Here is a 27,810-nt window from a genome sequence, read left to right on the forward strand (position 1 = left end):
AAACGTGTTGTTTTGTCTCTCTTTACAGATGCGGCACGTGAAAATATGGAGAGTCACAAAAGGATGCCTCCGGTGGTAAATCAGGTAAGTCTATTGTGGCAAGAATTATATTTGTTGGTTCCCTCGGCTCACCTTGTGGTTTTCTTTTGTCTCCTAGGTGCCGAAGTTCGGCGAAGAAATGATGGAGGCAGTGCCGACCCAAAGGATGCTGTGAAGACTGGTGAGTATGGCGCAGCACTGCACCTGGAGGTGCGGCGTGTGCAGAAATGATGTTCTTTACAGGTCCGGAGACAAGATGGATCCAGAATCAGGTGTGGAATAGAAATAAGTTTGTTTTCTAACCTTGTCCCTTTCTTTCCTCTTTGTTTTAGGAGCTCCGGATTCGAGGCGGGCGTGGCAGAAGACTGGATGCAGGCTGCAGGCACAGTGAGCGTTACCCTGCTGGATGCAGAATAACGCGAAGCGTGTGTTGCTGGTCGGGTGTGGTTTAAATAGCCTCAAAAGTAGTCCCAGGTAAGAAGTCCCTAGAACCACATCCGAGTAAAAAATAGTCCCTGTAGAAAAATAGTCCCTTTCAGGCTTCATGTTGGATTGGAGTCATTTGCAGCATGGTCTGCCTGAGGTAAGTAATGACTATGAGCCTGGCGCTCCTTAGGCGCCAGGACTGATTCCTACTATGAGCCTGGCACCTAAGGCGCCAGGACTGAACCCAGATAGCCCCTAGCCGGGGCTGCTGAGGTTTTACTAAATGTCTAGATGCCTGCTCCCGGGGCTGATGGGCTTGGTCCGGATGCCTGGGGGTAGGCATCATGACAGTACCTTGAAGTACCAGGTTAGTAGGGCGTAATCTTTTGGAGTCGTAAAATGTTTGAGTCGATTGGTACATCTGTTAATAGATTTTATATTTATTATTGTAGGGCGGCAGTCTACAGGTGCCTGAAGATAGATATTGTTCTTAAACGCATAGCAAAGTTATAAGATGGGGTGTGAATAACTGATATCAAGGAAGTTCTCATCCTTCTCATCCTACACTTATCTCAAATTGTGGACTCTCCATCAAATGTTCCCTTGAATGAGGATATGTTTCAATGGTTGCAATGTCATTTATATATGCAATTAACTATGTGATGTTATCATATTGTAATGAATTTTGTTTTTGTAGCCATTTTGTTAATATGCTATTTTTTTGCACTATAAAACAATCTTCATTATAATAATAAAAAATCTTCTTTTACACTACAAATCGTTCTTTACATAAAATATAATACAAAACTTGAAAATATATTAGGAATTCTGTGCTGGAAGTTCCTCCCCTTATGTGCGCATGGGTTTCTCTTCGATGTTCGTTGAGCTACTTTTTTAATAGGCTGATTTTATTATCACAAGTATGCTTCAAACGATATGGTCCAAACGATTCACGGCTTCAGAAACCTTCCCTAAAGGTTATCAAATTTCTTTTCTCTGACGTTCGAGTCAAATTGCAAATGGAAAAGAAAAATAATGCATTACCTTTTGCACGTGACTACACCAGCAATCAAAGTCGTTCTCTTCTTTGCAAAAGAAACCCTGAAATAAAAGAAAATCACATATTTGATCTTATAAATGTAAACCACTGCCAGCATGAAATGAAAAGCATAGATCAGCAACAGCAGAAATTGAATAAGTGAGTATCCTGAGCTTACCTTGTTCATTCTGAAAAGGACAAACAGAAAAAAGCCTTATTTTTAACTCTTTTATTGAATGTCTTATATGACTGTAGGCGAAAGTAACTGCTTCATAGGCCTGACACACTTAAGGTCTCATTAAGAGAAGTGGGGTAATGGTAAAACATACCGTAGTGGGAAATACTTCTTGTTTAAGTGTTATGCACTATTATGGGTTTTCAAAACCCCATTTCCGAAAACCGCTTGCTTTTGTGTGGAGGAAACCAACTCCAAACAAAAGCATCAATGAATGTGGCTATAGCCATGCAGAAGAACTGCATTTCCCCAATGAAGCCTAACAGGACTCCAAAATGGGGAACACCTTTAGAGGTCATAGGACTCAATGGGCCTCATTACGAGTCCGGCGTTAACCGAGGCGGTAAAACCGCCTGTTTAACGCCGGACTCGTATTACCATTCCGCCTCCGTGACTCCCGGAATTACCGGGGCATCACAACCCCGGTTTTCCGGGAATCACGGAGGCGGAATGGTGTAAATCCCCATTCCCATTGAGTCCTATGGGACTCAATGGGAATCGGGATCATGGAAACACCGGCAGCATCTTGTAATGCTGCCGGTGTTTCCTCGTCCGCCTGCAGGCGGGCGGTGTTAAACCCGCCAGGTCAGACCTGGCGGGAACATCACCTCCCGCCTGCAGGGGTCGGGATCAGGCGGTCCGGAAACAACGGTGGCGGCGGGTTTACCGCCACCGTTATTTCCGGACCGCCACGATCGTAATGAGGCCCAATGTCAGCTACGAAAATATAATTACTGCATGAGGTAATGGTAATGGAGTTGGGCCGTATTTCCTCTGGAAATATCTACCCCCATGTTAGGGAGACGTTTGCACAAGCCTCTGATGGGGGCTGTGTAATCCTCTAACCGAACAGAAGAACAGTGCGTCACCCATAAAGAAAAGTCCAGAATCTGAAATGGTACCTGTAGGAGAGAAGTCAGGCTTAACTGTGGGAGGAAGGAAGGTTGGCAGGGAGGTACACTTAATGGCAACGGACACCACTAAAGAATACACCAAATTAGTATACTGAAAAATACCCACTTTCATTAGAGGAACACAAATAGAATATCCATGTTAGGAAAAATAAGTACTCAGGTGAAATATGCACAAAACCGAGCATACTGTAGACATATAAATGGTAATTTAAGGCCTAACTCACACTTTACCTCAAAATGCCATCCCCTGTTGAGTATTATTGTTGATTTAAATCTTCAATTTGGGAAGGAACACTCTCTGATTTAACATTCCCTATTGTACAAACCCACCCCAAAACCTTACAATTCTGCGACAAGAAACATGCCATATTTGAATGTATACTCTACTTTATTTTGGTAAAATGTCAAAGGTGGTCCCATAGCTTTCTGCTGGCAAAGCCACCATAATAACTTAGTCACAGAAAGCATGTCTACTAAAAGAAACTTTTACCTTGCTGCGGAATCGCCCTACTTTCCAACACATACATAATGATATGAATCAAACAATACTATACCTAGACATCTATTTCTAAATAGAAGAATGCAATTTACAGATCCTTACATGCCACTTGTTGGCCAATATAGGTTCTGCTTTCACCAACTGTGTGCTTTTCTCTGGCTCTACCAGAAATGTCGTCAGGCCTAGTACGGTAGTCGCCTGTCTGTTTCCATTTCCTTCCCACTCTCCCTTCTCCCTTCCTTATCTATGTCTTAGCTCTTGCACTATCTGAAATGTCGTCAGGCCAAGTACGATAGTTAATTTCACATCCTTACTGTTCATGGCCTGTAAGAATGTGGTTGTATTTTCCCTTGTTCCTCCCTTGCCTTGAATTGCTTTGAAACACATTGTGTATACGCGCTATATAAATAAACGATCATATCATATCATAACTATGTAATGTATAAATACCTATGGCTTTATGTTCTCCAGAATCACTGACAAGTCTTGGTACCAGAGCTAGATGACACAGAAAATGATATTGCAAATGTCTTGCATTTGCTAGATAGTTACCATTAGCAATGTGTTGAGATGTGCAATGTGATGTAGTATCTAGCATTTGCATGTAAAGCACTGGTGGGTTGCATCAAAATCTAGAGCCTTGAGTTTATTGAAGATGTGCTATCGATTTAAAATGCACTGATTATTAATTTATCTAGACTATGAATCAATACTAAATTATTTTTCTCAAAGGAAAACAACTATTTCCCCAATTCCCTTGGATTATTTGAGTGCATCTAATTCAGGGTCCTCTCAACTCAACACAATCCCATTAGCAACATTCAAAATTGTATCCTCCCCTACGGGCATGGAAGTGATTCAGCTAACCTCCCTTTCATCCTAATATCTCTTTTCAAATTTCTAGGCTTTTACAGGTGTTTATTTATACATTTTATGTCAGGCTACGAAACATTTACCTCGGTTTATAGCCCCAAGTATTGACTAACTACAGCTATGAAAATGCTTGAGGTAAAATGTACTTGGATTTGGTTGCGAGGGACTGCACAACCTATGCAGAAATGCTTTTGGGTTCCAGTTTAAACTATTAGTCCTCTGGCTTTGAATACGCTCAGAAAGCAACATGCTTTTCACACTGACATGCTACAACACTCTACTTGCATTTGCGGTGTGCTATGCACAGGAAAATGCTATTTGTTATGCAATAAATCCAGATTATGCTTGGGTTCGACTAGGATGAGAAAGCAAGTTTCATCTTACACTACAATGCTAAAGCCTTCTATCTGGAATTAGTTCCTTCTAGTGCCATTCCTCGCCAGTTCCACCAACTCCAGGGACTTGGAGAAATTATTCTGGAGAGCATATATCTAATTGCATTAATTGGGGCGTTTTATATCTCAGAGGGCAGACCGATCGGCTGTCTGCTTTTATCCACCTCTTGGAATCAGATCGGGCTCAGATAAAATCTGCTTCAGGATTCCTCTGCAACAAGGCGCATAGTCTCTCCCATCTCCAGATCTTTTCCCAGCTCAGCACTCATCCAGTTAGACAGAGATTTCCCTTTATACAGTCTTCAAAATCCTAGAGCACTCGGTTAGGGGGAATGCTCAAGAATGTGCTAATTTCCCTTACCTTTTGAGACCCCCAGCAACTTTGCTGGATTTCTAGGATTTTAATGTTCACCTGGAAAGAGTGTGAGCCTTTTTTCCCCACTCATGTATTTTGATGTGTGTTTTACTTTTGTGTTCTTTGGATATGGGGTTTTACACCACTCCATAGGCATCATCTTTTTCTTGTGTGTCACGCAGCACCTTCAGTGCAGTGGCACAGGGGTGTCTTTCAGACTCCCCAAGGTTTAAATACCTTCTCTGGGACTGACTACCATCTCCCAGAGCATGTGAAGTTAAATTGACTTTTCTAGTCTTTTTAAATTCATAGACCCAGCACACACTATCTTCCTATAGAGTGCTGGAGGGGTTGCCTAGCATCCCTTGTGTCTAAACACTCATCTAACAGTCAAATGTTACCCATTCCTCTTGAAATGGCTGGTGGCAGTGGTTTTAGAACGAAATACCATGATTTTTCCCGACCGCGAACACCGGTAGCTAAACATCGGGTCAGCCATGTTTTTCAATATGGCGCTCATGACCCCTCTGTAAAAACAGACTCTGGTCATCTTTTTTCACTGTTTCTTTTAGGAAAGGTCCTTCTTGTGTTTAACTCTGCACGCCAAACCAGGTTTGGTCCCTTTGTTCGATGCCCTTTGGCGGACTTCATTGCTGAAACCCTCCTCTGGCACCCGAGTGTCTGGAGTGGACAGGATGTGAGGGAGGTGCCCGGAACTCCCTGTGCTTTGTCTCCTAGGCGACCTGAATGCACTCTGGCGTGATTGGCTGGCTGACTGTCCGGCAAGGACAGCCACCCTGCTGGGTGAGCGACAGTTAGGCTGGAATGAATGGAAGAAAACTGTTTAAAAGCAGGTCTCTGGGACTTGGAAGGCAGAGTTGACCACTGGAACAAAAGAACCTAAGACTAGCTGAAGGAAGACGACTGCTGCTGCAACTCCTGGACTGTTGGTTTGCCGAGTGAAGCCCTGATGCAGGTCCGAATTGCCTGAAACTCCCTCGACAGAGAAACCCTTCAAGGACAATTTCTTTCCTTGAGCTGGTGGGAACAACCAACTCGTAAGCCACCTGGATACCGTCTCCATACTGGTCGAATTTTCATCAGAGTGCTGTTGAAAACCGGATAGCCAGTGAGAAGGATACCAGTTTGTGGACTTTAAGGCACTCACACCTTAAAACCGACGCTTAGCCAAGCTTGTGGCCTCTTCCCTGGGCAGTGCAGGAACCTCCCAACGTCCTCCTTGTCCACACAACTGAAGCACGGGAACAGAGAGATCTGCATGAACTGCCAGGAACAACTGCCTCAGCTACAGCTTTTCTTCATCAATAAGGCACATTACAAACACGGTGTGGAAATCCTTTCTGCCGCGGTGAAAGTTTGTGAAACTTTCCCAACTTTGGAGTCTTGTTCGCTCCTAATCCGACATATAACTCTTTTTCTGGCAAACTACTTCCTCGAACATTGGCAAAGACTTAACCGTTTACTACCAGATCTGTATTATCCTATCCAAGACTCTGAACTATTGACTTTGGCCCAGGCCTATTGAATCAAATTTCCTGTTGTAGTGAACTGAAACTATTTGCCCTGCCTATGAAATTAATTGTGGTTTAATTATTTTAACCTTTGTCTTTTTACCCCATTTGAAAGTTACTCAAGTGCCATTTTGCTCCCACTTCAGGGGAGCCTAACTTGTTCAGCAACTTATTGGTTGTGTACTGTGGTGTATTAGATTGTGATATTGAGCTGCTTCTTACTATTGGACTGTTTTCCAACTGATTGTGTAAATAAATGTATATTCTTTTACCAAGAAACCTTGAATAGTGTTTGTTTGAACTACTGTGATTGCAAGTCCTTTGTGTAACATCTTGTACTGCTCACATCCCTCTTGAGAGAAGTCTGGCTGATCAGCCACTGCTACCACATAACTGAGTAGTACAGGCCCGAGTACTGGCCTGTACCAAAGGTGAGATTTTGCTTACACCTGTAGTCTTAATTGTGTGTAGTGTTCCCAAAGGGTACTGCCTAACACACTCTATACCTCTTGTGGGTTTGTACATAAATAGGCTCATATTTTCCCACACTTTGTCATATTTACATCACAATTTCTGATTGAAAAATCTTTCCATTGGTTGGCTTAACAGGTTGATACTTCCACATAATACACCCGTTAATTTCATACGTTGATCATATTTTTGCACATACGACAGGGGTGGAGCTGGACACTTTTGGATCATTCATATTCCTCCCATAATTCCCAACAGGAATGTTTTCCAACAATGACACATGGATTTTTAGATTCCTATGGTCATGCTGAATTCAGTCATTTTTTATGTAAGTTTGTGAGATGCATTTTGACTGAATTATTACTATTCATACAGTTGATCAATTATTAATAAATAATAATATATTGTGTTTAGTCTAATCTTGTAGGAGAGACTCATGGTTTCATAACCCTTGGACTTTTGATTCCAAATCTCTGCATTTTAAAGATATAGCCAAAATAGTTTTTAATGCACCAAGTTATGCTACCTTTCCTTCCATTTCTATGGACCCCCAAACTTTCTTATTTTTGATTCTGGCCTGCTCTTTTTGCAGTGCAGTGACCTTTGCTCATTTGGCATTGGGAAACTGACATGTCCTTCAGGCTGTCAGTACTGGGCAAGATTGCTTCCCATAGTCTTGTTATTGTGTTACTACTTTTGATAATTTATCACTTTTGGTAACTTTTATCATTGTGCAATGCATCTTAAAAAACTGGTACAATGGGGTACACGTTTTGTTTTGCCTTACACTATCACTCAGAGGATTCTTTGTTACTCCTGGTGTGCCTATGGGACAAGTTGGTGCCAGCCATTACTTTTTCCTATTATTTGGTGTCATTTACTATAGTCTTACCGCATTTAGCTACCAACTGTGGCTAGTTTCCAAACATGGCCTTGCCACATGGTTTTTTGTTTGACCCTTGGCAATCTTGTCTTTTACCCTTCTTCCTGGCATGTGAGGCCAGGAAAATCCTAATATGGACTTCCAGTGCCCGGTAAAGCCGATGCTTTTTGCGGGCTACTGCAGGGCCACGGGTGTTTGCTGCCAGGAAATGGGTTGGGACTGTCTGGTCCCAATCCACAAACTGGTTTTGGTATGTCCGAGTGGTATTCATGAGTTTTGCCAACAGTGGTCCTGATTGGACTACTGCCGGGGTTTGTGTGGGGCAGATCTGTCATTGGCTAGTGGGAGTTTCAGCTTTTACCTGGCTTTTTGCATAGGAAGAGGACCCCAGCACCCATTCGAGAGAGATCCTGGAAGAACCCGTAGCTGTCCAGCTGCAAGACCTGCGAGGAGACCATGGACCCATTGGAAGAAGGCCTTGCAACCAACTTCAGCTGCTTTCCTGGAAGAGCCCTGTCTTGTAGGTGATCTTCGGCAGTCCTGCGACAGAGCTGTGACCCGTGGAGTGGAGGTAACATCCATTCTCAATGTCAGCTGTGTCCTACGAAAAAGAGCCTATGGAAGTACCCCAAGACCGCCCAGTTGCTGACCAGCTCTGCATTCGGGCTACCGTGCAGCAGACGTCGCCATTCCGTGGTGAGCCCTGGAACTTGGGGATCCCCAGCTTGTGCTATACGTCTCACCTCTGCTAAATGTCATGGTAGCAACAAGGGTACCCGAGATGGGAGGCAAAGTCTGACCACAGCAAGTGAATCCTATTGTGTCGCGTTGCATTGGTGGCCGTCGTCTGAAACTGCTCTCCTGCGACCAGTGCAGTGCTGAGAGGGGCACTGCATAGAGTTTTGCTGCATTCTCCACCCTGAAGACCGTGCAATAGCATTAGACGTTGACCAGAGAAGTACTTGAACCTGCAGTGCCTGGGCATCAAGGGCTGAAGCTGACAGCAGGAAAATCGACCTTGGCCTCTCTTCAGCAGACCTGCCAAGTCCTTCGAAGAATCCAAGTATGGGGGGTGAGTTCTAACAATACTTACCTGAACCCCTAACTCCCTCTTAACTTCTAGAAACTTTTATAATAGTTTGGCTTTGCTATTGCATATTATCGCACAAGCACTCCGAAAGTTACAACAACTTGTCCTCTACCACCTGGAACTGATCATTGGACTCCAGAGTCCGTACCATCATTTTTTCCAGCTTTACAAAACTGGATGTAACTTTGGTGAACTTTTAGGCACGAGGACCCATACCTCTTAGGGATGGACTTCTGAAGCTAGTGTTGTATCTCTGTGAACCTGTAGTGCTTATACTAATACTCACCTTCCCTTACAGGGGTGGTTATATGTATTTTTCCCTACTCCAGTGATTGTATATATGCATCTTTTTTTTGTGTTGTGTGATAATATGACCTGTCAGTAGTTTTAGACAAGCATGGTATCAAGAGAGACACAGACTCAAAAGTAACAGTTTAAAAACCTTTATTGTCAAACTTTGTGGGGTTGGCGTAATGCCCACCTGTCCCTAACTCTAAGGGGGTTGTTCACTCAACTGATGCTTCTAAGGGACGTCGATGTCCGTAAGTTCAAAAACAAAATTCGTCTGTGTCCAAACCTGTGCTTGCCCTCACTCTTAGACCAAATGTGATAGGGGTTTTCTTAAAGGAGAAATGGTGGCTCAAAAAAGAAATATAAACCACAGCTGGTTTCAGTTAACCTTACCAATAGGTGTAGTTCTGCCAGTTTCAAAAATAGTTCAACTCAAAAGGGTTGCCCTCGGAATCTTCCACGTAGGGCTCTACACAATGTCTCTGGTTCTCTTGGGGTTCCCTTCCCCAAGCTTCACATTTTTCAGTTCCAAACAAAGAGACACAGTTCCTGTTAGGCCTGTCAGGGTTTCCTTCCCAAAGCATAGGCCTTTCCTGTAAAGGTCACAATGTCCATGTAGGCCTCTCAGGGTTCCCTTCCCCAAGATTAGGCCCCTTTTGGTCTTTAAACAAAATGTTCTCCTCATCAGGATGCACTTTCGATGTATAGTTCTTTCAAGGGGTTAATGTCAGAGACTTTCGAGAATGCTGGGCTCTTTACTCCTCCCAGGTGCGACCACTCTGACTTCTAGCCCCACTCCTTATTCTCTGCACCTTTCTTCTGGCACCTTTTCCCTTCTGTGCCTCTTTCACTCCGAGTTTCTCTCTCTCTCTCTCTAATTCGGGAAACTCACCAAAGTAGCACAGCGCTGGTGAGCAGTCCTCCAAGGTCTTGGATTGAGGTCAGGGTCTTACCACCTGCCCCTCAGACACCCCTTAGACCGGCACAAGTCCTATGGGAACAAGCACTGGCCTCGACAAAGTCAATCGCCTACACTTCGGCCCTGCTCCAGCTCCCTCGCCACGCTGCATATCCTCTGACACACTGGGCCAGCGTCTACACACTGCACCGGATCTTCCGGGCTCCTCCTTCTGCAGCCTTCTGCTCCTTGGCCTCGAAGTTCCATCAAGCAACCCCAGCTCGGTCACTGCTTTTGACAGAACCACACCTTTTATATTGTAGTAAGAGTCAAGTGGAGTCCGGTGTGCATAGTTGTAGTAAAGTGCCTGACCTTGCCTGACTATTAGTGGGACAGCCTAATGGTATTCTGTAGTAGGCCTCTTTGTGCATCTCCATGCTCTTCCTATGGGTAATCCTCATCCCTTGTCTAAGTACTTATTGGAAATGGGGAGTGGGAGATGGGGTATGATTGGAAATGCCCCATAAAGGCTGAGGGAGAGTAAGTTGGTGGACAATTGGGAAAGGTGGGGGTGGGGGGAATACCAGATCTCGCCCTTGGGCATTCTCCTCCCAATTGCCTGCGACCCTTGACTCAGGTGATCCTCCCTCGCTTGTCCACCCCCAGGTTCTGGATCGAAAGCGATGGCCCTTCCCTGGCTACCTGAATGGAAGATCCCAGGGGAGTAGGTGGGAGAATACCATCAGGTTTCTCACAGTAGTTATTTTTTTAAGTGTTACAATGCCATAAATACATACTTTTCTAACTTATTGTCTAAGTGTTTTCCCTGACTTTCCACTGTATGTGCTAATGGGGGACCCCTTACAAGCTCACCACATCTTGAGACTTAGTCTAGACACTCATCCTTGAACTGGTTTGGCACAGCTCCCAGAGTTGTCCCCATCACAATACTAGGTTGGCCATCTATACATCTGTCCACCAGGCCAGAGTATAGAAAATCAATCCTAACACATGTCAATACCCGATGACTCATCTAAGCAGCTCTCAGAGGCTGGCAGGTAGTTTTGTTAATCTTTCCACTAACTCCAGATAGTGAGTTTTATGGGGAGATAGCATTTTATAATAATTTTCCTTTGCATCCTCTGGGTTGGAAAGCAGGCCTATTCATCATGCAACCAACTCAGATAGAAAAATAGCTTATATATACACATCTTTGTAAGTGCTGAGCATGGGATCCCTTTGTTGTACTGGGCACAATGTGTTCCTCTGATGAAAGTTGAAGTTAAATAGCTCAGGATCAGGTAACGGCTGCGATCCCTGGCCACATGGGAGTAGGTGACTGCCAGGGAATCCATGATTATTCCGCTGGATTCATCCAACTTCCTTGGTCACACAGCATGTGACAGTCACAGTGCTACTTGGCAGGGCAGTCCTGGTGAACGGGACACGCCCTAATCCTCACGTAGTTCCAAGCGGGACAGTATTGTTAGATTCTACCTTTTCCCATACTCTACCTAGGCCATGTAAGACAATTCTAATGCACCCCCTCCAGAACTGACAGAGCCTGAAGTGGTTTCTAAATGGAAAATAACCTCCAGTGGTGAAATGGAAATGCTTTGTTTCATCAGAAGGCAATTTCATACTCCTGATACAATGTTGCAAATTTGCATTTTTGGGAACTGGGTCTTATATCGGGCCAACCTAGCTACAGAGCAACGGAGGGCTGTACACGTCTTGTTGAAGAGGGTAACAATATGTGGCACTGGATGTTCTGGCTAATGAGGTGGGATGTGTTGCAGGAACACAAGGATCCATAGTGTCACCTCGGTACTGACGGAAGAGCAAGGTCTTGAGTTTCTTACTGAACTGCAAAGGCATTGGTGTTGTCTCGATTGCCCTTGTGATGGTGTTCCAGGAGCCAAGGACATGGCAAGAGAAGGCATGTTTTCTCTTTTTATCCTTACATGCCAGTTTTGTCTTTTGTCTCAATCATAGCAGCAGCCTGGTTTCTGGCGGAGCATGACCCACCTACGCTACAGAGTTTTGCAGCTAGGTAGGTTGGTGTGTGAGTGGAGGTTGCCTTTTCTTTAATCTCGGTAACAGAGAAGCTATTTGCAGGCTCCAGAGAGACGCTCAATGAGTTAGAGAAACCTGTGCACTTTACAAGTTTGCAGTTCTCTAACCACAGGTTCTTCCTTTGATACACAGGGTTTCCTTGCTGTGGAAACGATGGTGCCTATACCACACAAACTACAATTATCTGCACCTTCAGAGAATTCAGAAAGCTTACCACAAATGTTTTCAGCTTGCAATCTACATGCATGCTGAAAGTACAGAAGAACCGGGTTCTGCAAAGGCAGTTGTAGTGAGGGTCTGGAAAGGGAGGGAAAGGGAGAGAGAAATTCAATATAGCGGACAGGACAAATGAAGACTTGGGCATGTTCCTGCACCCCAAAGTTAGACCTGGTTCCAGAAGGAGCAGTAGTCACTCCCATCTAAGGCCCAATTGCCAGCACTGGTGCAGCCACCAACCAGGAGCTCAAATCAGGGGGAAGAATATAGAGCCAGAGACACCAAACTGCCAGGGTGGGTTGGAGGAGAAGGTGGCTCAAGTTTGCAGTAGCTGGAGAATGGAGAGTGCAAGAAAGAGTAGAGGATGAAGATAGTGAGGAGGTTGAACAGGTGGCAACAGTAGCGAATAGGAGGAGGTTGTGAGAGCAAAATGACTGAGAAAGGAAGTGGTAAGATCCAGGGTGAAGAAGATGGTAGGAAGATCAAGGATGCAGGAGGAGGTGGTAAAAGAAAGGGTGGTGGAGGAGGTGGGAAAACAGTGGCAAGATCAAAAGGGCAGGAGGTGGTGGTGAGACTTAAGGGAAAGGTGGAGGGAGCAACATTCAAAAACCAAAGTGATAATCAGGAGGTAGTAACACCAGGTGGTGAGAGTGAGATAGAAGAGATGGAGGCGGTAACAACAACTAGCAAAAGTGGTGGTGAGAATGGTACAGAGGAGTTGGAAATTGTAACTGGAGGGGATAGCAGAGGAGAGGTTTTAGTGCTTGTAACAGCAGATTGTGAAGGTGGCACAGAACATGTGGTGGCAGTGAGAGAGGAGAAATATGGGGAGGTAAAAGGCAAGGAGATACAGATGAAAGCTGGGAACAGCCAGTAGCGAAGAAGAGACAGAGCACAAGGTGGGGAGAATTCTTCTAGACAGAGTAGGAATGTGTCCTGTGTGCCAGATGGTGGGAAGAGGAACAAGGCCAGGGAGGTTATCCTGAGATGAGAGAGGTGACAGGAGGACACCTCTCTAGCTCTTCTTGCTTACTATGCCCACTAGCCCATCTGCCGATGAGTGCCCAAGTGAGTCTTGGGGTATGGAATCTGCTAGGGAGTGTATCATGTTTATGCTTCATCCCCGCGCCTAGTGAGACTACCCAGCACTTTAAGCTGGAATTCTGGGCCTTTCTTTAATCCTGAATGAGTGGAGCCTTTTCCCACGTATTCATTTTTATGGGCTCTGTCTTTTGGAAGTCTTTCCTTTGTATTTTACTGTCCTATGCCATCTATTTTTCCTCCATAACTAAGGCATCTATCTGTATTTTACTACTGCAGCACACAGCTCCTTAAGGGCAGCGTTGCTGGGGACCCCTAGGGTCCTCCTTTGAGATTCTTTTCTATATCGTAGAGTAACTACAGTCCTTAAGGATAGAGAGATTTTAGGCAACATTGTATGCAGTACCCTTTGTGTGTACTACAATAGCCTTGACTTCCTGGCAATAGGGACCCAACCTTTGGTATAAGTCTGAACTACACAGGTTGGTAGTGTGGCTGAGCAGCCAGGCTTATCTGAAGAGGGGTCAATGTGAGCAGTAATGTGACAAGAGTTTCACAGTAGCAGTTATTCAAATAAAAACTTACTCAAGGTTTCTTGATAAAAATTGTTTTAATTTATTTCAGTCAGTTGTATAAGCCTTCTTCAGAAGGGCGCAATATATAGATAACACTTATAATACACTTCAAACACATACTCTGTTTCTCTAAATCATATGACACTCATTGGGGATGGCACAGAGACACTTCCTACAACCTTAGGTGACTTAGATAGCTAGGAAACTGTGGACATTGATTTATCACTGGTACATTTATAGCGATACGGAGTTTGGTGGAAAAGATAGAATAGAGGAATAAAACACAGGTTAATAAATCATTCACAGACTGGTAAGTACTTTTAAAAACCTGCCACAGCAGAGTAAATTAACCCTTTCCTGGGGAAAGGCCAAAGCACAAAGTTAGAGGTAAAGAAAAGTCTCTCAGGGAGCCAGGACAGCCAATGTTAATTTCACAATGTCATGGGGATTTGAAGATCTTCTTTGCAGGTAGGTAAAAAGTCTTGCACAATGTTTTTAGAAATGTTTGTAGAAAATAGAACACTTGAAGGGCCACAAGCTGGGAGGCTTGTGAGGGGCAAAGCTTTAGCAATTCTGCAAGGTAACCAAGAGAGGTCTCAACTGAGAGCAAGTAAGGCTACAGAACAAGAGGTAAGTTCATAGACTTTTCAGTACCTCTGGTTAGAAGAAATGGTTCCAGCTGGCTTCTGTTCCTGTACAGCTCTGCAGTTCCTGTTGTTCCTGAGCCTCAGTCGTGGGGACAACAGGGAGGACGTCTGGGGACTCCTGCTCTGCAATGGGAAGGTCAGATACAGCAATGGGCAAACTTTGATTCAGCGGTTCTTCAGTGTATCAGCTCCTCGTGTCTGACAGCAAATGGCAACACTGCGGTTCTTAGATACCACTTCAGACTTTCCTTGCTTCTGGGGTCCAGCACTTTGTTGAGGTGGATCAGGCTTGGTCAGACCTGCATCAGGGAAGTCCGGAGGATCTTCCTAGCGCTCGGGTCTGACTTAAAAGCAATGCACACAATCTGGTGTTCCTCTCCCTGGCACTTCGGTTCCAGCAGCAGCAGCAGCAGCAATACAACCAGCTTCGAGAGGATGACCAGATGGGCTTACTATGGAGTTGATTGGTCCCACCAACTCAAAGGGAGAAGTCATCCTTGCAGGGCTTCTCTATTCGAGGCGAATTCGGAGCTTCAGCACAGCAGCAGGGCTTCATCGGGCAAACCAATGGTCCTGTAGTTGCAGCAGGCGTCTCTTACAAGTTCTTCTTCGGATTCCTTCGTCCAGTGGTCGACTCTGCCTTCCTAGCCAAAAAGCCTCACCTTTTATGCAGGTTTCTTCATTCATTCCTGCCTAGCTGTCAATCACACAGCAGAGTGGCTGTCCTTGCCGGACAGCTAGCCGGACAATCACCTTTGGGTGCATTCCTGTAACCAAGGGGATTAAGCACAGGGAGTTCGGGCACCTCCCCCACTTCCTGCCCTGCCAGACATACTGGAGCCAGAGGCAGGCTTCACTTGTGAATCCCGCCAAAGACAAAACGAACAAAGGGACCTGGTTTGGCGTGCAGAGTAGATCTCAAGAAGGACCTTTCCGACAAGAAATGGCGAAAGAAGAAGACTGGGCCATTTTGACGAAATGGGGACCCATGCGTGCCTTACCGTGGCTGTGAACGCAGCCTGTGGTAAAAACACACAATGGTGGTAAAAAGTAAGCCACTGCCACCAGCCATTAATTGTAGAAAGGGTAACATAAAACTGTTACATGCGAAATTACACAAAGGAGATACAAAGTAACCCCTCCAGCACCCTATGATAAGATAGTGTGTGCTGTGTCTAGAAAGTTACAAATTGTAAGTAAAGTCAATTTCACTTCACTGCTCTTGGAAACAGTAGTTTCAGCAAGAGAAGGTATTTCAACCTTTGGTAAATCTAAGACTTCCCTGTGCCTCTGCACTGAAGGTGCTGTGTGTCACAATGCAAAGATGATGCCTATGGAGTTTGTCAGACTCCAAAGTCAGAAGAAACACAGAGAATAAATCACATTAAAATGATATGTGAGATAAAAAGTCTTTAAATCCAGCAAAAAGAGCTGGGGGTCTCTAAGGTAGAAGGGAATTAACACATGTCTGAGAATTCTCCCTAACAAGAGATACTTAGTATCTCTCCCAAAACGTGATAGTCTGAGAGATTGGCACACACAACCTTATGTGCAGTGATACTTAATATCCCCCTTCTTTAGGTCACATAGACAAACTCCTAGTTATGGCTGGTGGCAGTGGACATGTCCTACCAACAATTGTGTGATTTTTCTAATGCAGGCTAAGTCCATAGCCTTAGTGGTGCACAATATGGCCACCGGAGTACCAACTCAGGAGCTCCCTTCTTTTTTCACCATTACTAGGGTGGTTGCCTTGGTCAGCCCTTCTTCTACCATTCTGGGGGGGGGGAGACCTGTGTGTGAGTTTTGCCTTTGGCGGGAACCCTTGGGTGTCCCCGCCTAGGCTCCAGAGTATCTGGGCAGGCAGGAAGTGGGGGAGGAGTTTTCCAACCCCTGTCCTTTGTTTGCTAGAGTCCCTGAGTAGGACCAGCTCCCACTGGGGTCTGGCTGTCCTGATTGGACAGCCAAACACCCTTTTCTGTAAACTGATGAGGAAAACTGCAGAGGAGTGAATGCTGGAACGGTATACAAGGTGAGGCTTCCCGAGTGTAAAGCAAGTCAACCACTGGAAGATGAAGTAACCGAAGAAGAAGGCAACCAGAGACTCCTGCCTACCCTTTGAAACACTGAAGCGACCACTGCTGTCCTGACCTCGTTTTCTGTGCGACAGAAGAACTCTGAAGAGGACGACTCCTTCCCTTTGACTGGTGGAAACAACCAATCCCAAGACAAACTTTGTTTTGAGCAATCTCCTGAGGTCCTGTGAGTTTCCAGAGCAGAGAAACCCCAATACCAGGAGACCTGCATCATGGAAAGGCCAAACTCGTCCAAATCTTTCCTGAGCCCTCAAGCACACTCCGGAGATCCGATCCAACTCGCCCATACCCCCTCAGCAGAGTGTGGGACTGTGAGAAGCGAAGAACATTGACCGGGCAAATCTCGTCCTTTGTTGGTGGCTGCAGGAAAGGTGCCAAATCCACACCCAAGAAGTTTATGGAAGCCGTGCCAGAGGTCCTATCTCCAGACTTCTGCTGAGAGATCCTGTCCATTGTCCTGCCTTTCGTCACCAGACCAAGGAATCCAAAAATCGGGTCCAGCACAGCCACATTGAAGAGAATCAGCCACAACATCTTCTTCAATCCTAAGGTACTGTAGGGAAAAAGGTATTGCTTACATTACAGGGGGTTTCCCAAAGTCCACTTGGAGGTAAGACTCTATAAAACTATCCCTTGGAATAAAAGTACACTGAACCCAGTAAATACAATAGAAACTCTTACACACTGAAAGCTATTTATTTTATATATTGTTATTGTTATTGTTATTTTGCACTTATATAGCGCCTTATATACCATTGGTATGGTCTGAAGGCGCTGGTAGGTTGAACGCCCTTGGGAACCGAAGTTCAAGTCAGTAGAGAGAGTGGGGAGGGTCAAACGGCGCGTGTGCGCACCGGGTATGTGTGCAGCTGGTGCGTTATTCGTGAAATAGCTGCTTCTTAGCGGTAGGTGTGGTGGTTGATGTCAGGGGTATGTGTTAGTTCTGGCAGGATTTATCCAGACCGACTGTGGCTGCGTTAGGCCTGAGGAGAACGCCTGGCTGGGGGGTGTGTAACCAGCGGTGTTTACTTAGAGTGATGGGGAGTGAGCGAGAAGTGTTGGTATGAGAACAGTTATACCGAATGGTGTCATAGTATCTCTGTGTTCTATTTGAGTGGTGATGTAGAGGAGAGAGTAAGCGTGGGGTGTGATATGGTGGGTTTACATGCTCTTCCAAACGTTCCCTGCATTCCAGACCATACTGGAACCAGCTACACTTCTAAATACACATAGGCTGTTTGATACGCTTCTAAATGCAACTTTTCTCAGAAAGGCTATTGGCACAACTTCTAAATACACATAGGCTATTGGGTACACTTCTTATTGCAACTTTTCTCAGAGAAGCTATTGGGTACACTTCTAAATACATAGAGGCTATTGGGCACAACTTCTAAAAGCAACTTTTTTTCAGAGAGGCTATTGGACACAACTTCTAAATGCAACTTTCTCAGAGGCTATTGGGCACAACTTCTAAATGCAACTTTCTCAGAGGCTATTGGGCACAACTTCTAAATACACAGGCTATTGGGTACACTTCTAGATGCAACGTTTCTCAGAGAGGCTATTGGGCACAACTTCTAAATACGCATACGTTATTGGGTACACTTCTTAATGCAATTTTTCTCAGAGAGGCTATTGGGTACACTTCTAAATGCAACTTTTCTCAGTGGTAGGTGAGAGGCTATTGGGCACAACTTCTAAATACATAGAGGCTATTGGGCGCAACTTCTATATACACATAGGCTATTGGGTAAACTTCTAAAAGCAACATTTCTCAGAGAGGCTATTGGGCACAACTTCTAAATGCAACTTTCTCAGAGAGGCCATTGGGCACAACTTCTAAATGCAACTTTCTCAGAGAGGCTATTGGGCACAACTTCTAAATACACATAGGCAATTGGGTACACTTCTCAATGCAGCTTTTCTTAGAGTCACATTTCTATCTAGATGCTGCGCAAGCTAGGTTCATAATTCTAATTGTGGTGCATGCTAGGAATCACATATGCTAACAATCACATTTCTGAAATGCCATCTAGGTGCGGTTTTGCTGACAATTACATTTCTGTCTAGATTTGGCGCAGACTAAACTTGAGATTCATCTAAGTGTGGCATATGCTAACAATCATTATTTCTACCTAGATGCGATGCGGGTTAAGGTTGAGAGTACCATCTAAGTGCAGTGTTAGATTTGGTGCAGGCTAATCTTTGTGGTTCTCTCGGGGTGTGGTACTGGTTAACATTATACTGCAGGCCATTGAAAGGTAAATTAGAGTGGCAGGAGCTTTCTGGAGTAGAGTAATTGCTCTACTCCCCACCCATGCCAGCACTTACAGTTTTGTTGGTGTCTGGTGGCTTCATTGGCTTCCCCTGCTGACACCTGCAGACACTCTCTGGAGCCGCCCTAGTGGGAGCTGCCCTTAGCCGCAGGGGCTGCCGGGCAGAGGGCTGCCCTGGGAGGGCTGGTTATGAGATGAGGGACAGCCAATCACTGTCCGTGGGCGGGATGGGAGGCGGGTTGGAGGGGGAGAGACCAGGAAGTAGTGGCTGGGGCTCGTAGGGAATGCAGACACTTTTTCAAGTGTTTTTGGCCCAAAAATGGGCGCCGCGCATCGCTGCTCCACTCACCTGCCTCCATAATGGGAAATGGAGCTGGTGGGAGCATGCGAGCGTTGGGCCCCGATGCTGCACGCTAGGCAGCCAATCACTGCCCGTGGGCGGGATGGGAGGCGGGTTGGAGGGGGAGAGACCAGGAAATGGTGGCTGGGGCTCGTAGGGAATGCAGACACTTTTTCAAGTGTTTTTGGCCCAAAAATGGGCGCCGCGCATCGCTGCTCCACTCACCTGCCTCCATAATGGGAAATGGAGCTGGTGGGAGCATGCGAGCGTTGGGCCCCGATGCTGCACGCTAGGCAGCCAATCACTGCCCGTGGGCGGGATGGGAGGCGGGTTGGAGGGGGAGAGACCAGGAAATGGTGGCTGGGGCTCGTAGGGAATGCAGACACTTTTTCAAGTGTTTTTGGCCCAAAATGGGCGCCGCGCATCGCTGCTCCACTCACCTGCCTCCATAATGGGAAATGATACACAAGACAGGTAAGTAAATACTCTTTTAGACTAACCAATACACATAGGAAATATCAACAATACTTTACAATGGTGACTGCTTCAATAGTATTTGCTTGTGCTTACAATTGTTACAGAAAATGACACTAATGACAGTTATACCGTATAACTTGTAGTGCCACACACCCACATCATTTGTTACAGAGAAATAATAGGTTCATTCCTTTATCAGGTCACACAGCTAAAGTCTGTAAAAGAAGGAAGGAAAAGAAGGGTTATTCAACACTATAGCAGCACTTTACTTTCTAGTAACACTTGTCAAGGCTTCTAATACTTTCGTAGTACAATCCCTAACTATACAAGTTCATCAAAGTCAGTGTAGGAGTGGAACAAACGTCTTATGCAGCAGCGGAAAAGGCATGGATTCTCAGGGTACTTTAGTCACAAATACTTTAGCACAATAACACAATGTATAGGGACCCTGCAAAGGACACCCTAATAGAACACAAGCTGGGAAGCCGGGGCAAGAGGTATGGGTGGACACCCAAACACCTTGTAACGCACTCCAGTCACAATGGAGCGACTCTTCCGCTTGAGGTAGCTCTACCTTAAGCTCCACGGTACCTTAGGTTAGAAGAAACAAATGCAGCTGGATTCTTTCCTGTGCAGCAGCGACGGACCCGGTTCCCCCGATTCCTCACTCTGGTGAAGAAAGGAAGGACATGGAATGGGATATTACAGCAGCAGTCGCGAGAAAGGACCCTCAGCAATAATTTCTTCAGTCTCCCATGCGGGTCTGCGGTTTTGGTGCCTTTTTGTCAGCTCAAAGTACTTTTATCACTTGGTTGATCTTCCTCGGTTCTTCATGTCCTGCACTCTGCTGAGGGGACTTGGATGAGTGGGATTATGCCTCTGGAGGTCCAGGTCCAACTGGGCGGATTCGTCCATGCAAAGACGTTGCACTGCAAATGGGTCGGAGGTCCCCTGATATTTGCGGTTTGCAGCCCTAAAAGGTCACAGCACCTCGGGAGATGGCTCGAACTGCAGTTCGTCTTGGGGCTGGTTGGGCGCACCAGCCAAAGGGAAGGAGTTGTCCTCTTCGAAGCTCCTCTGTGAATAAGAAAACGGGTCAGGACAGCAGTGGTCGTTTCACGGTTAATGGAAGGGTCTGCAGACGTCTCTGGTCGTGTTCAGCTTCGGATTATCTGTTCTCAGTGGTCGACTTGCCTTCTGCCTCTGGAACCTCACCTTTTATTTGGATTTCCCATTCACTCCTCTGAAAACTCTCCCTGCCGTTTACAGAATGGGGTGGGTGGCTGTCCAATCAGGACAGCTAGCCCCCCAGTGGGAACTGGTTCCATTCAGGCATTCTGGCAAAGGACAGGGAAGTGTTAAAACTCCTCCCCTGCTTCCTGCCTTCACAGACACACTGGAGCCTAGACAGGGACACCCAAGGGTTCCCGCCAGAGGCAAAACACACACAGACCTCCTCCCAAAATGGTAGAAGGTCTAACAAAGGACAACCACACAAGAACTGACGAACAAAAGAAAGGAGCCACCATGTTACAACATACGTGACCCTTTTGTGCATAACTGACACTGTGAATACAGTCTGCGGTAGAAAATAGCACAGAAGTTGCTACAGAACTGCCATCAGCAATAATTAAAGGGTTTTCACTGTAACCAAAGGGTCAAAGAAGCAGAGAGAAGGGGCATACTAGGTATCCCCATAGCACTCCATGTAAGGCGGTGTGTGCAAATCTCTCATAGGTTAAAGTTTTAGGAACAATACTAAGTATCCAACTTTCCTTAAGAACAGTAGTTCTTAGGGAAAATGAATTAATATAAAAAGGAGAACCAAAAGGGTGCTGGGTGCTGCAAAGGTGTAACACAGATGCATTTAAGAGATATGGAGGAAAGCAAGACTCTGAAGAATGAGGTAAAACAAAAGAACAGAGTGCTCAAAAGTCACAGCAAATAAGAATGAATGAGGGGGAAAAGGCTCCCCTCATTCAGGAGAGAAAGAAAACGGTCCAGACGTCCAGCAAAACGTGCTGGGGGTCTCACTAGGAGAGGGGATTACGCATAACACTGATACATCTCTCTAACAGTGCCCTAGCTTCAGAAGTCCAATCCCTATGAAGAGAGGGGTGGTGTACCCAAAAGTCACAAAGCTTATCCCCAGAACGCATCTGATGCAGGTAACATACTTGTGTTGGTGAAACGTTCACGAGAAGAGATGCAAAAAAGTTACTGGCAAGTAAAAATATGCTCTTATCTTTCAGGTTTCAATGCCCAGGTGCGACGAAACAAAAGCAGTGCAATGGAAGGAAACAAAGAGACTTGTTCTCGATGATATCCTATTGAGTGCAGGGGGAGACACATGCGTGGCTTTTACTTACCCTGCTAACTCAGATTTCCTGAGAAGACTGAATCGGTCGATTGGGGGGTGGAGGGGGTCTGTCGCTGGAGGTTGGATCCAGTGAGAGGTGCCAAGGAGCTGTGGGTGCAAGGATTCTTCCGGTTAGGTCCAGGAACAGAGTTCAACCCGTGGTGATGGAGAAATGAAGAAAGCACCAATGCAGACTTCTTCAGGACACTTCACAGGACTGGGTAATGTGAGTTCCAGCGACAGCCACCGCACATAAGACAGCAGGTAGGTGACTTACACCACAGGCTGGCAACCACCGAAATTCCGGCTGCAAACACAGATGATTCTAGCGAGGTAACCCACTGGAGAGCTGGTCAGTCCACCGGGTGGTCCAGGCACACTTCTGAAGGCTCAGATCCTTGAGTAGGCGTTGATACTAATTGATCTGAATAGTTCAAGGGTTGGAGCGCAGATCAGGTAGTCCAGCAGGACTTCAGTCGGCTGCTCTTCTACACAGGATACTTGGCTCCAAAGCTGATCTGAAGAAATGGCTGCAGGAGTCTTCTTCTCACACTCTCCTGAGAACCGCCTTGACTGCTCTCCATTGCATCCTTGATTGGGGGTTGGTTAACTTCTGTTCCCTATAACTAGGCTGGTCTCCTAAAATCTGTCCACCAGGACAGATTCTCGAAATCCATCTTATCACCCAGTACTGATAGTCTGAAGGACTGATCAGTTTTCCCCCAAACAATATGAGAAAAATGCCAGGGGAGTGAAGCGGATGGCTTCACTTCTCTGTAGAAAGTCATGACAGTTCAAAAACAAACGCATCAAGTTTGGGTGTCCATAGAACTATGGAGGGAAAGTTGCTAAAAGAGACATCTTTCCTGACAATAATGCTCTAGTTATCTTATGAAGATGTTATGTTATATGAATTTGTAAAACGCAGGGTTCACCCGAAGGCATCTTGCGCTGATCAGAAAGGTAAACCAGAAAAGAAACAAAACTACCATCAGAGAGTTTTAGAAAAGATACGCTTTTAGCGTACGATGAAAAATCGAAAGATCCTCAGTTTCGCGCAAGGCATAAGGTAGGGTGTTCCAGGCTTTAGATGTAGCCACGGAAAAGGAGCGTCAACCCAAACGGGAGTAATTAGTCCGGGGAATTTTGATAGTCAAGGAGATTTGGGAGCTAAGTGCTCTAGAAGGAATATAGGGGGGCCATTTCACCTGGAGAAAGATATTCAGCCCCCTTTTTATAGACGGCTTTGTGTACAATACACAGGGACTTGATTAACACCCTATTCTCAACTGGAAGCCAGTGCAGTTGGCAGAGGATAGGGGACATGTGAGCACCATAAGGTGGGTTGGTAACTGCTCTAGCAGCTATGTTCTGTCTGTAATAGCTGTAGTCGATGTATTAAATAGGCGGGTTGTTCTAAATAGAGCGTATTGCAATACTGCTCATTATCAGGGAGGAGATTACGGGAGCATGAAAATGTGAAGGGATATAGGAAAGAAACATACGAAGGACCATCAGCTTAAAACGGCCTGATTGGCAAATGGCCGACACCTAATCAGACATTGAAAGAGTGTTGGAGATTTTAACACCCAAGTCCGTCACCATAGTGACAGGGGAAGGAAAAGGACCCAAGCTAGAGGGCCAGAACTCATACGTCCAGTACAGTAGAGGATCAGTTGTAGATATGCTCAGTAGTATTGGGGACACATCAATATATATGTTGTTTGTCCAAGTGTACTATTTTTGAGTTTGCAACTTCCTTCCGAATGCCACTTAGAGGCATGCTTTCGGGATGGACGACATGTGCACACCACAGCACACGTCCATAGTTGCATGTGCTCTCAGTGTCCTTTTCTGTCATTGCTAGATCCTAAGGAAACTTTGACTTTTATAGTTCCTAGGCAGTAGGATAATTGAATTGTAATTCTGAGTGTACTATATCAGTTTTAAAAATCAGCATTTTTAAAACATTACTTATATAGTAACAAAAAGTCATGTATATTTCTATCCTGAAAAGAACAGATTTTTTCTTTTTACAATTGCAACATAACTTTTCAAAACAAACATAAAGGGCAGCAAAATCTTCCATTCCATTTTTTTTAATTTTACTATCTGCTTTGTAGTGTTTAGGCTGCACCACACCAATGCCTCTTTTCTCAATTTTTTTAAACTACTTCTAAAAGGCCACCTCGACTCCATGCCACTGCCACTGCATCCCATCCCTTACCACTTCTACCCGCACTCATTCCTGCCTCCCTGCTATTTATACCTTTTTCTCCTAATCGACATGAACACATTCTGCCTTTACTGGTACTTGGCTTGCACCTTAGTGCCAAAATGCAGCAGTGTCAAAAAAAGCTTCTATTTGCATCACTTTAAAACAGTACCTCCTTGTAAGGAAACAAAGCAATTTCACACATAAAATGTTGTAATTGTGTGAATTGTAGGACATATTGGGGAGTGTTTTATGCACTAGTACATAATAGCACAATTCCTAAAGATGATTCTTCGCTTATGGGAAATGTTTTAAAACGGTTTAAAAACAAAAAGTGCTGTTTTAATGGATGAAATCTTGAGTGTCTTATGGCGCAGAACTGAGTTTTGAGTGAGATTGAAAGAGACAGGTTGTGACTGGTCAAATAAGGTTTGTTAAATGATGGAATCAGCATTTATTTGTTATGAGTTAATGTTGATTGAATGGGCACCATTATGCATGAATAAAATTCATTTCATGCCTTTAGTATTTTCTTTTGAAAATAATTAAAAACAATCCGTTTATGTGAGAAAAAAAGGTGTTACTACGTACTTCTGCACAAGCACAACTTCTATAAAAGGCAAAAGTTGTTTCTACTGTGAAGGCATCATGAAGTAGACAGACAACTGAACTCAAGTTTGCCATTTATACTTTTATTAAATCAAAAGGAGGGTTAGAAAAAGGCCTAGCTAGCCCCATTCTAAGGTGGGATTTCCCTACCTAAACAAAACTAAGGATAGTCTATGTCAGGATGTCCAAAGTAAATGTCTGTCTGTGTCCAAAACCTATACTTGCCCTCACATCTATTTGTATACAATTTGTAGGGATGTCAGCTTCAAAGCCATGAGGGTTCAAGTAACAATTACAAGCTTCTTCCTGCTCCTGGTTGGAAAGGATTTCCCTTCCCACGATTCAAGATAGTTCACAACGCACAAAGGGGTTTCCTTTCCCCAAGGCTTCAAAATAGTTCATAAAGCACCAAGGGGATTCCCTTCCCCACGGCTTCAAGTCTTTCAACGATTTCATAAAGTTCAATTCTTCAATTCCAGTTCACACTAGGTTTCCTTGAGATTCACCCACAAGCTCTGTTGCAGGTATTTCAGGTATTTCAAGTGGCTTTTCCATGGGCGGGTGTCCTTGGTCTAGGCGCAGTTGTTGGACCACACAGTCCACCCATTACAGGTCACGCAACCGACACACCTAACTTGCTTCTCCTCCACCTGCACGCTGCCACTGTTTAAGCCTTACAGTAGGATATGGTTCAGGCTCATTTCACACCCTCTTGATGCTTTACCATTACTTGTTTGCCACCATTCACATGTTGCACTTTCGGGTCACATGTTGCACTTTCACATACTCTTGCCAATGCTTGTTCTCTCAAAACACAGTTCCTTTATATTCACGTGGCTCTTGCCAATGCTTGTTCTCTCAAAACACACAGGTCCTTTATATTCATATAGCCCTTGCCAATGCGTATATTCATATGGCTCTGGCCAACGCTTGTTCTCTCAAAGTACACAGTTCTGTGATATTTATAAATTTCCACAAAACTGCTTTCATTCAGATAAGTATTCAAAATGCTTACTTTCATTCGGATTGGTATTCAAAAGGTGCTTGTTTCTACTGGAAATGTCATTTGCATTTACTTTGCTTCAGCTTATCGGGCTATGGCTATCCCAAGTTAACCTGGTATCTTCCCCTGCCAGGTTAAGGCTTTTCCACTTTCTGCTATGTTTTTATACAGGACGCCTCCAATATGGCCCGACATCCCTTTCCCACTTCACAGAACTCACAGGTCTCTTCTGGCACCTTTGGTTCCTCTTGCGGTGGACCGTAGCAACGTCTACAGTGAAGTCTGCTTTGCTTTCGTTCCTTCGGCTTCCTCTGGCTTTTGCAGTCTTCACTTCTCCCAGAGTTTCGGGTAAGAACTCTGGCAAGCCTTGTTCAGCTTGCCCACATCTGTGAATGCTTCAGAGCTTCTCCTCTGCTCTCGGCGTCCCCGCAGCCTGCTGCTTTCTTGCCGCAGGTCTTGACAGTGAGCCTCCTCGCTCCACCACATCAGCACTTGTTCTTCCCTCTGCACGGCTTCCATGGGAGGTTTGGTCCTTTCGCATCCACAGCCATAGCCGACACCAGCCATAGCCGACACCAGCCATAGCCGACACTGTCCTCCTTTTTCTTGCATTGCGGGTATTTAAACATACTGCCGCGCTGATTGGCTCTATTACTACTAGACCACACATTGTTGGTTCCAGAGTCTTTTGTCTCTTTTTGTTGCCTCTTCCTTGTCCCAGCACTAAAGTGGTGTTTGTAAGAGTGAATGTCAATGGGTAAAGAGGGATCTGAACTACAGTAGCTCACAAAGGTCGGGAGGATTGAGGGAACATCTTGAGAGGGAAAAGGGGATACTGTGTCTCATCTAAGGGTACCTCATCACCTCTCCCCAATTCTCCTCCACCCAGATAGTCCTCCCTCACATATCCACCCCCAGGGTCAGGATACGATAGTGATGGCCTTTCCCTGGCCACCTGGGGGAGAATATATTGGGGGAAGATGTGAGAACGCCCTCATATTCCTCACACTACCTACTAACTACCTCTAGTACCATGCATCGACTGGACTAGAAATTGCCATCACAGCAAAACCTTCTCCTTAACGGTGCTTCGCGTTCCATGTACTCTCTCACATGCTTACCCGACAAAAACTCTACAATTAAGACCCATGCATCACAGGTATCACAACCATATTTCCAAACTGCTCTCTCCCACCAAACTGCTTGTATACCGACTAATTTGTCTCTTCTATCACCTTCCTTCCTAATTTTGTATTCTTTCTTACCCTCAGACTAGGGTTAGATGACACCCAGGAGGGGGTCACAATACATCATTTATTCGACAAGGCTAGGAGCTGTAAGACCACTATGGTGGTGATGGGTGCAGTATAAATTCTTAATAACATATTAGATATCCAAAGCAACACAAAGACACAGAAACGAGGCACATCAATGCACTTACTAATGCTACTGAAGGATCCACGTTCAGGATCTTCATTCTATGCGGCGCTCGCTGGCAGTGGTAGCTCTGGTCATGTATCATTCCGTTTCCCTCGGAATCTACAAATGTTTGAGTGGTGTGAGGGTCCAGGTAGATTAACTCATCCTCTGTGTAAGTAGAATGTTTAACATTATTAATATAGTATCACATTTTGAATAAGAAATTGATAAATAAGTATCATTGTTTCACTCTGGAAAACCTTCACACAGTATCAAGGGACAACCCAGCAATCTCAGGTGTAAGTGTCTTGTGTCCTCCATGTGCTCTACATGAGACAAATTAATACTACTGTCCCTCCTTTATAATGGTTTCAAATATTTCTCCCCCATCCCACGTGTCACCTAAAAGCACAGTTTAGCTTACCACCTGCTCATGATTTCACTCTTAGGGTGGGTAAGGTGGTAGTAAGGTACAGGTCGTTAGCCCAAAAGCCCAGAAAGTATAGACCGCACAGTACACT

The 27,810-nt window shown here is 45.1% G+C and overlaps 1 protein-coding gene across 1 annotated transcript in view; it reads right to left on the reverse strand.

Annotated features, from left to right (window-relative positions):
- The window catches only part of ATG4A (autophagy related 4A cysteine peptidase), a 551,858-nt gene that overhangs the window by 63,846 nt on the left and 460,202 nt on the right, over nucleotides 1–27,810 (reverse strand). Inside the window, exons 10-11 of the mRNA XM_069612630.1 lie at nucleotides 27,312–27,457; nucleotides 1,510–1,566 (exon numbers count right to left, since the gene is read on the reverse strand). Coding sequence (XP_069468731.1) covers nucleotides 1,510–1,566; nucleotides 27,312–27,457 — 203 coding nt within the window. The remainder of the gene's footprint in view (nucleotides 1–1,509; nucleotides 1,567–27,311; nucleotides 27,458–27,810) is intronic.

This window comes from Ambystoma mexicanum, chromosome 5p, assembly GCF_040938575.1.
Source record: "Ambystoma mexicanum isolate Mex_15411 chromosome 5p, UKY_AmexF1_1, whole genome shotgun sequence".
In the NCBI taxonomy this organism is placed as follows: Eukaryota; Metazoa; Chordata; class Amphibia; order Caudata; family Ambystomatidae; genus Ambystoma; species Ambystoma mexicanum.